Source organism: Orycteropus afer, unplaced genomic scaffold (assembly GCF_000298275.1).
Source record: "Orycteropus afer afer isolate SDZICR_OR568_19922 unplaced genomic scaffold, OryAfe1.0 scaffold00114, whole genome shotgun sequence".
Taxonomy (NCBI): domain Eukaryota; kingdom Metazoa; phylum Chordata; class Mammalia; order Tubulidentata; family Orycteropodidae; genus Orycteropus; species Orycteropus afer.
This window is the reverse complement of record NW_006921701.1, coordinates 9,382,023-9,393,139: the sequence shown is the minus strand read 5'-3', so window position 1 is coordinate 9,393,139 and position 11,117 is coordinate 9,382,023. Positions and strand designations below refer to the sequence as shown.

The 11,117-nt window shown below is 39.6% G+C and overlaps 1 protein-coding gene across 1 annotated transcript in view; it reads left to right on the top strand.

Annotated features, from left to right (window-relative positions):
- Positions 1-11,117, top strand: part of HACD2 (3-hydroxyacyl-CoA dehydratase 2) — a 150,744-nt gene that overhangs the window by 33,463 nt on the left and 106,164 nt on the right. The window contains exon 3 of the mRNA XM_007943917.2: positions 5,537-5,555. Coding sequence (XP_007942108.1) covers positions 5,537-5,555 — 19 coding nt within the window. The remainder of the gene's footprint in view (positions 1-5,536; positions 5,556-11,117) is intronic.

Here is an 11,117-nt window from a genome sequence, read left to right as displayed (position 1 = left end):
TGTAGGCATATGGATATTATCCTGTCACTGACAGCATTGTACTTCAGGACAGATCTTGAAACATCCTTTGTGATGATGAATGCCACGCCATTCCTCTTCAAACTGTCATTCCCGGCATAGTAGATTACATGGTTGTCTGATTCAAAGTGGCCAAAACCAGTCTATTTCAGCTCACTAATGCCAAGGATATCAATCTTTATGTGTTCCATTTCATTTTTGACAACTTCCAATTTTCCTAGATTCATACTTTGTACATTCCATGTTCCGATGATTAATGGATGTCTGCGGCTGTTTCTCTTCAATTTGGGTGGTGCCACATCAGCAAATGGTGGTCTCAAAAGCTTTACCTTATCCATATGAATAAGGCTGGGTTTACTCAGATGGTGCAGCTCTTTCCCAGTCCTGTTTTGAGAACCTTCTAACCTAACCAGACTATTCATAAAGTTGGGCGGTAATGTACCAAACAGTGTTTCTTTGCTATTCATAAGCTTTTCCGTGGCCAATTTTTTGAGATGTGGACAGCCTCTTCCTTCTTCCTAGTGTGTCTCAGTCTGTAAGTTGGGCTGATACCTGTGCACCATGTGCCTCCCGCTGGGTTTGAAACACCAGTGGCTCAGCCTCAAAACTCACATCAACACGTCACCATGGTAGGACAAACCAAAGACAGGTTTTTCTCCCTGTTGGAAACCTCTCGTACCACCCTTACCTGGGTCTCTGCAGCTGACTCCTCCTTTGTCCGGGTTGCTTGCCTTTTAATCCCCTTTCTCCCACTCTCCCGCCCTGCTGCTTTGGGTGTGCCTGAGTTCCCTCTCCTCACTTGGATCCCTGTGGCTGACTGCTCCTCTGTCCGGATTCCTGGCTTTTAATCCCCTTTGTCCCACTCTCCTGCCCTGCTTCTTTGGGCATGCCTGGGTTCTCTCTCCTCACCTGGATCCCTGCGGCTGGCTGCTCCTCTGTCCTGGTTCCTGGGCCTTTTAATCCCCTTTCTCCTGCTCTCCTGCCCTGCTGCTTTGGGCGTGCCTGGGTTCCTTCTCCTCACCTGGATCCCTGAGGCTGACTGCTCCTCTGTCCTGATTCCTGGGCCTTTTAATCCCCTTTCTCCCGCAGTCCAGTAAGTCTGGCCTTTTGTTAGAAATTTGATTTTTGTTCTACATTTTCCCCCCATTCTATCTGGGGCCTTCTATTATGTCCCAAGGAGCCCTAGTGGCATAAGGGATAAGGCATTTGGCTGCTAACCAGAAAGTCAGCAGTTCAAACCCATGAGCTGCTTCGCAGAAAGAAGATGAGGTAATCTACTTCCGTAAAGCTTTACAGCCTCAGAAACCTAGTGGGAGTTGCTGAGTCAGAATTGATTCGATGGCAGTATGTTTGGTGTTTTTTTTGTTTGTTTGTTTGTTTTTTAATTGTGTCCCTAGTCAGAAGTGTGGGTAGTGGTAGCCAGGCACCATCTAATTCTGGTCTCAGGTTAGAGAAAGCTGTGGTTCTTGTGGGCTGTTAGTCCCATGGATTAGTTCCTTCTTTTAGCCTTTGATTACCTTCATTTTCTTTTGCTCCATATAAGTAAAAACTCATAGCCATATCACAGATGGCTGCTTGCAAGCTTTTAAGACCCCAGGTGTAGGATGTAGAACACTATCTTTGTGAACTATGTTATACCAATTAACTAAATTGTCCCCTGAGACCGTGGTCCCAAGCCTTCTAACCCAGTGAACTAATCTCACAAGTTGTTTGAGTATGTGTAAGAAGCCTCTGTAACTGTGTCCCCTATATATATGATTTGTTATATATGTGAATAGAATTATAAATTGTTTGTAATAACTATTAATTTTGAGAAACATCTAAATGAGAAGTGCAATGAAAAAGTTACTAAGTTAGGAGAAGTTTGGTATATTAGTTTTCTATTTTGGCATATCAGAATACCACAGATTTAGCAACTTAAAACAACACTAATTTATTAGCTCGTGGTTCTGTAAGTTAGAAGCTGGGCTTCACTGGTTTCTTTCCTCAGGGTCTCACAAGATCAAAACCAAGTAGTCTGCAAGGCCAGGCTCTTACTTGCAGGCTCTGGGAAGATTCTTCTTTCAAGTTCAAGTTATTGGCAGAATCTGTTCCCTTGTGGTTGTAGATCTGAGGTCTCTGTTTCCTTGTGAGCTTTCAGCTCCTAGGTCCTAGAGGCTACTCTCCACTCCTTGCATGTGACCCCTCTGTCTTCAAAGCCAGCAATTCCTCTTTTTTGAATTTCTCTGACTTCCTCTTCTGCTAACAGAGGAAGAAAACTATACATTTAATGGCTGTCCTGATTGGGTCAGGGCCACCCATATAATCTCTAAATCTGAAGATCAATTGACTTGGGCCTTTAATTACCTCTACAAAATGCCTACACAGCAATACCTAGATTAGTGTTTGATAGAATAACCAAGGAACAGGAATCTTTAGAATTCTGCCTGCCACAGTTGATTTGAAGAGGGAAGCTTAATGAAATAAAGATTTTGTCTCAAAATAATTGAGTAATTTATTCACTCTGCACATTCTGTTCTGTTAAAGTATTATAGTGTTTCCAACTTGCATATTTAGTTGAAAAGTCTTACAGTGTGGTTACTGCAAAAACAATGAAACTGATTGGAAATATGTAACAGGAGATTTGAGGTTTCTGTTCAGACTCCAATTATTAAATTAGTGGACATATGACATGCAGGCATCTCATTGCATTTCTTTCATATCTATTTTAATATTTCATAATGTTTGTGTATGTGTAATGAGAAAAGAAATCTAAGTTGTGAAATTGAAATTTTATTTTCAGATAGCTGTAATTTTTATTTATCTTAAAACTACCCCTTATCTGTTATACAATTGCTTTATTGCCTCTTGCATTTCTGTATTGGTTTGTGTGTTTTTATCCAATCCTTCTTCTATTTCCAGGGTCTTTTTATATACTCGACACTGATTATATGTCTCAGTGAGATTTCAGGACAGGAGAATAAGTTTTCTGTGATACTTTCTTCCTACCCTATGCCATGACATAACCTAGGAAATTATTTTAACACCACACTTACTTATAGATGAGATCTGGCTCATTGTCATTAATATCCTACTTCCTCATTTTCTCTACCTTGTCATTTACCTTGACCTATGACATTGCCTTTGGTTAAGGTTAGTACCCCATTTGTTATAAGTCAGACTTATCTTAATGTTTTTTGTTCTAGTCTTGGTCTGTACATTTGTGTGCTCTTTCACTTTTCTGTACTTGTTCATAGTGGCTTCTGATCTTCTTATTTTTAAATTCAAATTTATTAATCACAAGTAGGTCCGTGTACTTGACTGCTTGTTGTATCATTATGTCCCCAAGCATTTTCATATCAAAACAAATACATTTTTTAATACTTCCTTTTTATTTTTCCTTAAAAGTCAGTTAGGGTATTATATTTATTTTTTAAAATTTTGTGTAGGCAGGTTCTATCATCTATGAATTTTTCAAGATAGTAAAGGAAACATAATAAAATACGTATAATAAAAAAGATGTTGCGTCTGATAGAATTGAGAACTAGTGTTCTACTGTGCAAAGAAAATGTGATCATTCTTAAGGCTCCATTTCCTTTCCTGCTGTGTCCTGTGGTTGATCAGCAGCCTGGATGTCTTGACGCATACATGCATAGAATAGATTGTCCAGGCTCTGTCGTCTGTCTTCTTGTCTTCATTCATGTCTTTCATTCCTTGTTTTAATCTAGAGATACCTTTTAGTTTTTCTCAACTTTGCAGCAAGAGATTCAGTTTATCTTGAAATAGTCACACATTTGAGATTCGAGCTGTGTTTTGCTTTGAAGAAGATTCTAAGATTTGCAGTATGGTGATTCTTTTGTTCTCTCATATGTTACCGATAAATTTTTGCAGCTTAGTTTTTCATCCAAAGCACCCCTGCTCCCCACCCAAAAAACAGTAAAATAATTTTTAAGCATAGAATCGTATTAGGCGTGTTTTAGATGGGCTCAAGCATGGCAGTGATCATGAGGATGGCACAGGACCAGGCAGTGTTCCCTGGTTTTAGATAAGCTCAGTCTTGTCAAGTCCAGCCCCTATACATGTCTAATAAGTAATGTACAATGGAATAATGTGATATTTAAAAAAAAAAAAAAAAAAAAGCAGTGGAGTAGAAATAAATCCCAGGGTCCTGATCTTGGCTGTCACTTACTGTCTTGGGCAAGTTGTGCAGCTTCTCTGAGCCTTGGTTTCCTCATCTCAGGTAGAGGCGATATCTGCCCTGCCTATTTGCCAGGGTTATTGTTAGGACCAATCAACACAATGACTGCTAGAAAAATGTAAATTTTAAAATTCACTATAATACCTGTTAGGTTTTGTCATCTAGAAAGATTTGGGTCATTAAATCAATCCTGTAGATGATTTCAAATTACTTCTTTACACCACCACTACCACCAGTGCTGAAGCAATGCTATATGAAGACTGTGTTGGAAAGGGATTTAGAAGAACCTAATTGGCCAGTTAAGGAGCTCTGGTGGCTCTGTGGTTAAAGCATTGAGCTGCTAACCAAAAAGTTGTTGGTTCAAACCCACCAGCCACTCCACAGGAGAAAGATGAGGCAATCTGCTTCCATAAAGATTTACAGCCTAGAAACCTTTTGGGGCAGTTCTATTCTGTCCTATAGGGTCACTATAAGTCAGAATCGACTCACTGTCAGTGGGTTTGGGTTTTTAATCGGACAGTTGACTGGCTAATGAGACCTCCCATTGGAGAGGAGATGGCAGTCTCACCCAAGCCACTGGAAATAAAAATGCCGAAGCTTTGGTTAGACTTAGAAACCAGTTTTGCTTAGGGGTGTGGGAAAGGGGAAAACCCACGAGACTAAGAATTTGGTGTTGAGGAGGCATAGCTGGTATGTAGAAAGGAAAGGTGTGTATGCATCCCTTTGAGGCGTGCCCTGTTTGAGCTGCTGCTGGTACAACTAGACAGAGCTGTCCAAAGGCAGTTTGGAATCAGGGCCTAGAGCTCAAAGAGATCTAGAGTTAAAGATTAGACCTGGGAACACCCTTTAGTGAGATTACAGAATGAGACAAGGTGGGGACAAAGGGTGGACCTTTGTAAAATGAATGTCTACATTGAAAGGGCTGTCAGGCAAGAAGAGCCAGCAAAGGCTCTTCTTACCCCCTGGCCCATAGTTTGTGACAATGCTGTAGAATGTGAGACATGAGAGGTGCTATGCACGTATTGCTCTCATTTTGTTTTATGTATTAATAAAAGAGGACCTTGATGTCTGATAAACTACCTGATGAGTTTTAATTCTTAGGTAATCTTCCACAGACACACAAACTGAAAATGAGAAAACAGACCAAAACAAAAAATGAACGAGAATTTACATTTTGTGAAATAGCCTGTAGCCACTTTTTAAAATGGAATGTTAGTATTTCATATTCAATACTGCTGGCAAACATTGCTCGAACCTTACTGAAAGGCTAGTTTGATGAATAAAACTATAATGTTATTGATTTTTACTAACACTCCATTTTTTTCTTCTTTTTATCTTTAGATTTTGCATTGTGCGATAGGTAAGTATGGAATCGCTTTTCCCCTACTATGTGCAGTGGGCTATGCTTTTTATTTTCTGTTATAGATGATAGGCTTGACTCTCACTAAGAACTGAGAAAACAAAACCATTTAATCATTACATATAAAATTGCTCGAATCAGAATGGCTTTTGCTTTATAAAACTGTAGATACTACTTAGATGTTAGCACTTACTGTTACAAGGATAATAGAGAAATACTAACATATTTATAAAAATGTGACTTGGGGTTCTGGTGCTGGGCTCTGTGGAAACCCCTCTCTGTAATCACATAAATGTTACATTCTCTCTCCTCATCTTTGAAATGGGCATGATGCATAGGTTGCCTGCCTCCCAGGTGAATATTTAATGTATGTGAGAGGGATTGGAAAAGTATAAATATAAAAACCAAAACCAAACTCACTGCCATCAAGTTGATTCCAACTCATAATGAACGACCCCCTTTGGGTTTCCGAGGCAGAACAGAACTGCTCCGTAGGGCTTTCAAGGCTGTCACCTTTCAGAAGCAGATCCAGACCCCTTTCATTTAAAACAATTGACAACCCCTGTAAAGCAAGCAGGGGGTGGTTGTTGTACATTGGAGGCTTGTTTCTCAAAGTGAAGATTTGAACTTGATACTCATTCAGGACTATTGAAAACTATGCATCCAAACCATCATGGCCCTGATCACTTTCATTCACAAATTAATTGGATTCTTAACTATGTTAAGGGTACTGCCCATGGCATTGGGAATTCAAATTAGAGGAGAAATTGTTTAAAAGGGCTTGGTCTCAGTGTTGCTATGATAGAAATACCACAAGTGGGTGGCTTTAACAAACAAAAATTTATATTCTCAGAGTTTAAGAGGCTAGAAGTCTAGATTTAGGGTGCCTACTCCAGGGGAAAGCTTTCTTTCCCTGTTGGCTCTGGGGGAAGGTCTTTGTTTCTTTAGCTTGTTTCCTGGTTCCTTGGGGATCTCCATGTGGCTTGGTATCAATCTTCCATCTGTGCTCTGCTTGCTTGTTCAATCTCTCTTGTATTTCCAAAAGAGATTGACTCAAGATACTTTGTACACTAATCTTGCCTCATTAACATAACAAAGACAACCCATTCCTGAATGGGATTATAATCATAGGCATAGAGGTTAGGATTTATAACATGTTTTGGAGGACATAATTCCATCTATAACAGGCACAGCGAACTACCTGCCATGGTCTCGCATAAGGCATAATGATATTGGGCTCCACTACTTTTTTTTTTTAAATGCATTTTATTGAAATATAATTTATGTACAGTGAAATACACAAAACTAAACTGACATGGGTCAATGCAGTTTTCTTTTCTTTTTTTTTTTTTTTTTTTTGCTGTGTTCCCTCCCCTCCCCTTCCACCCCTGCCAACCAACAAAGAAAGTTTCCCTCCTTATGTAAACCTTTCCTTGGCCCTCCAGAAAAACGAACTTCTTCTGTGATTGACTTATTTCACTCAACATAATGTCCTCCAAGTTCATCCATGTTATGTGGGGTTTTGCAGACTCTACCTTATTCTTTAATGCTTCATAGCATTCCATTGTGTGTATATACCATAGTTTGGTCATCTATTCCTCCATTGATGGGCTAGGTTGTTTCCATCTTTTTGCTTTGTAAATAGTGCTACAGTGAACATGGGTATGCATATCTCTGTTCCTGTCATGACGCTCACCTCTCTAGGATATATACCTAGTAATGGGATTACTGGGTCAAATGGTATCACCAATTCCAGCTTTCTAAGAGATCAGCATACTGCTTCCCACAGTGGTTGTATCACTTCTTAGTCCTACCAGCAGCATATAAGAGTACCAATCTCTCCACATCCCTGCCAGCATTTGTTATTTTCTGTCTCACTGAACCTTGCCATCAGTGCTGGGGTGAGATAGTATCTCATTGTTTTGATTTGCATCTCTCTGATGGCCAATGGTCATGAGCATCTCTTCATGTATTTGCTGGCCACCTGAATATCCTCCTTGGTGAAGTGTCTATTCATGTCTTCTGCCCATTTTTCAATTAGATTGTTCATTCCTTTGCTGTTGAGGCATTGGAGTTTTCTGTAGATCTTAGGGGTAAGTCCCTTGCCAGATGTGCAATTATCAACAAGTATGAATTTGTTGCTCTCGTTTGTCTTCTGTGCTTTCCATGGTGTTGATTTCTTTGTTCCATATAATTTTCTGTGCTGAGCTCATTTTGTTTATGAATCGTGTTATCACTTCCTTTGTTGCTATTGTTTTAGTATTTGCTGAATATTGGTGCTGGTCCTCTTTTTTACTTTGATGTGAAGGTTTATCATTTTTCTTTGAGGTTACCCTGTGATTTATAGTTTTCTTCCCAAGCTTAGAACAGTCCGTTCTATCTTATAGTTGTCTTGACTTCCCTACCATTTAGAAGTTCTCTAACTACATAGTTTTTTCCTCTTTTTGATTCGTAGTTGTCCTCATTTGTCAATTGATGTCTCTGGTTCCCTGTTTACAATCTTTTAGGCCTATTTACTTTGGATGCTTCCATAGATGGGTTGGTTTCTGGGTTATGTCATCGTGTGTGTTAATGGTTAGTTGTTGTTTGCTGTTGTTGCTTCTCTGTCCAAAGGGCTCCCTTTACATCTCTTGGAAGGTTGGTCTGGTTTTAACAAATTTCCTTAATTTCTGCTCATCTGGAAATGTCCTAATTTCACCATCATATTTGAGGGGCAGTTTTGCTGGGTACATGATTCTTAGTTGGAAATTTTTCTCTTTCAGGGTTTTATATATACCATCCCATTGTCTTCTTGCCTGCATGGTTTCTGCTGAGAAATCCAAACTTAGCCTTATTGGTTGCCCCTTGTAGGTAACTTTTCATTTTTCCCATGCTGCTCTCATGATTCTTTCTATGTCTTTGCTTTTGGTGAGTTTGATGATGATATGTATTGGTGATTTTCTTTTGGGGTCTATCCTGTTTGGGGTTCATTGGACTTCTTGAATGGATATATTCTCATCTTTCATCATACCAGGAAATTCTCTTCCAACAAATCTTCGACAATTTTCTCTGTGGTTTTATTTGTCTCTTCCTGTACTGGAATTCCAATTACATGTAGGTTATTCCTTTTGAAGGTATCCCACATGAACCTTAGGTTTTCTTCATTTTATTTTGATCTTTTTCTGATTGATCATTTTCCAAAGAAGTATTCAGGTATTTGCCTTCAGTCTAACTAATTCTGTCTTCCATTGATTCAGTTCTACTCCTTTGCCAATTCAATGTGTTATCTATTTCTGAAAATTTAGTATTAATCTTCTGGATTTCTATGTGTAGATTTTATATCTTTTCCAATTTTTCATTTATTTTTTCATTTTGTTCTTGTATTGTCTTTTGAACTTGTTGTAGGGTTTTCTCTATATATTCCTCAATATTGTCAGTGTTTTCCTTGATCTGTCTCAATTCATTGAAGATACCTAAATATAGTTCTTTTGAATTCCTTATCAGGGAGTTCCAATGCTCCATCTTCCTCAGGGATATGTTTTGGATCTGTATCCTGGTCCCTTGTTTCTCCTGCTTTATCTTGCTTCTTTGTGTAGATTGTGATGCTCTGTTGTCTCTAAGACATTGTGACATTTTTGTGTTTATATTTAATTTGTGATTGTATGTTGGAGTGACTTGCCCATGATTTTAATTTTCTTTGTTTTGTTTCTATGTTATCTATGTAAGCAGGGTACTGTGCTGTGCTCCTCTATTCACTAGTTGGCAGCACTTATACACTCACCACCTGTCTCCTTTCCTGTTGTCAGCCTTCCGTATGTCCCTGCCATCCTTGGCAAACAGAGCCTTTTTTTAGGTCCCTGGAATCCAAATGAGAATGTTGTCCTCCTCAGTGTAGCTTAAACTCCCAGACTCGTTCTGCCTTCCACATTTTCTTTGTCATGGGTACCACCAGACACTCAGTCACCCCTTCTAGACCTGAGTGAGGCTCAGCATTGGTGCCTCCTCCCTAACCCACACCCCCGAAGCCAGGTAGGTTGTCATCAAGTTTTTTCAGTTCCTAAATATTTCTCAAATGGTCTTGAATATTTACTGTGTCCCAATGCTTTGCATTCATTCTTTCATTTCCTCCCCATTTTGCAATTGATAAGACCAAGACTTAGAAGGTTTCATATCTTGCCAAAGTTCCCATAGCTGTAAGCCCTAGAGCCAGGGATTGATCTGTGGCTGAATGGCTTTAACTCCATTCTTTAACTAGACTAGTTAAAGGATAAGTCTAAGCAGGTTATTTACCTGCATAAAACCCTTCAGTGGGTTGATATATGGCATGATCTGGACCTGGCCCACCTCTCCAGCCTTATCTGTGTTGATTCCCTGCCTTCCTTGCTTTGCTCAGCAACCATGACCCTCTTGGGAATCCACCCATGTGCCAGGCTACTGCACTACTTCTTGCCTCTGCGTCTGTGCCTAAGTTTTGCTCTCTGCCTGGAATGAACAGCCCACCCTCTTCTGCAGGCTCTTTGTGCTCTTCCTCCAGTAAACTGGCCTACCACCTGTTGGCCAAATAAGGCACCAGTCCTTACTTTACTGTTACCCTACACCTCACTCTGTTATTTCCATTTGTATTATGATTTGTCCTTGTACCTAGACCCCCACCATCACTGCATTTTTTGAGAGCAAGAACTGTTTTTTACTAATTTCTGTAGTCTCATGCCTAACACAGTAGAATGTGCCTGGTGGAAGCTCAGTGAACATTTGATGATAATCTTACCAAATTCTGGTGAAAATTTCCAAAATTTATTTAAAAATGTTTGTAGTTTCTTGAAAAAAATTAATAATAATAAAAAGCTGTTTCTAGTATTAGCCTGGGAGCTCTGGTAGTGTGGTGCCTAAGGCACTTGACTGCTAACCAGAAGGCTGGTGGTACAAAACTACCAGCCACTCCTCAGAAGGAAGGTTGGGCAATCTACTCCCGTAGAGATACCATCGCGGAAACCCAAGGAGCGGTCGCTAGAAGTCAGGTCTGACTCGACAGCACGTAACAATAACACAGTATTAGCCTAAAGGCAATGCTTTTTTCTTATACAACTTTTTATTTTTAGGATGATGAGTTATTTTCTTGTGGTACTCTGAAAGCTTTTGCTATCACAACTTGGGCTTTTAGAAACGTATTTTAGAACCCTTGAAATGTCTTTAGTTTGCATGCTGTTGATTTAAGGTGTGGACATCAGTCACTAGCTATACGATTTTCAGGAAGTAACTCAACTTTTGTGTACAGGCATACCTCATTTTATTGTGCTTCGCTTTACTGCATTTTGCAGATACTGCATTTTTTACAAGTTAAAGATTTGTGGCAACCCTGTGTCGAGCAAGTATGTTGGCACCTTTTATCCAATAGCATGTGCTCGCTGTGTTACATTTCGGTAATTCTCACAATATTTTAGGTTTTTTCATAATGCTAGTACACACTTGGGAGCTCTGGTAGCATAGTGCCTAAGGCACTTGACTGCTCATCAGATGGCTGGCAGTTCAAACCCGTCAGCCACTCATCAGAACGAAGGTTGGGCAATCCTACTTCCGTAGTGA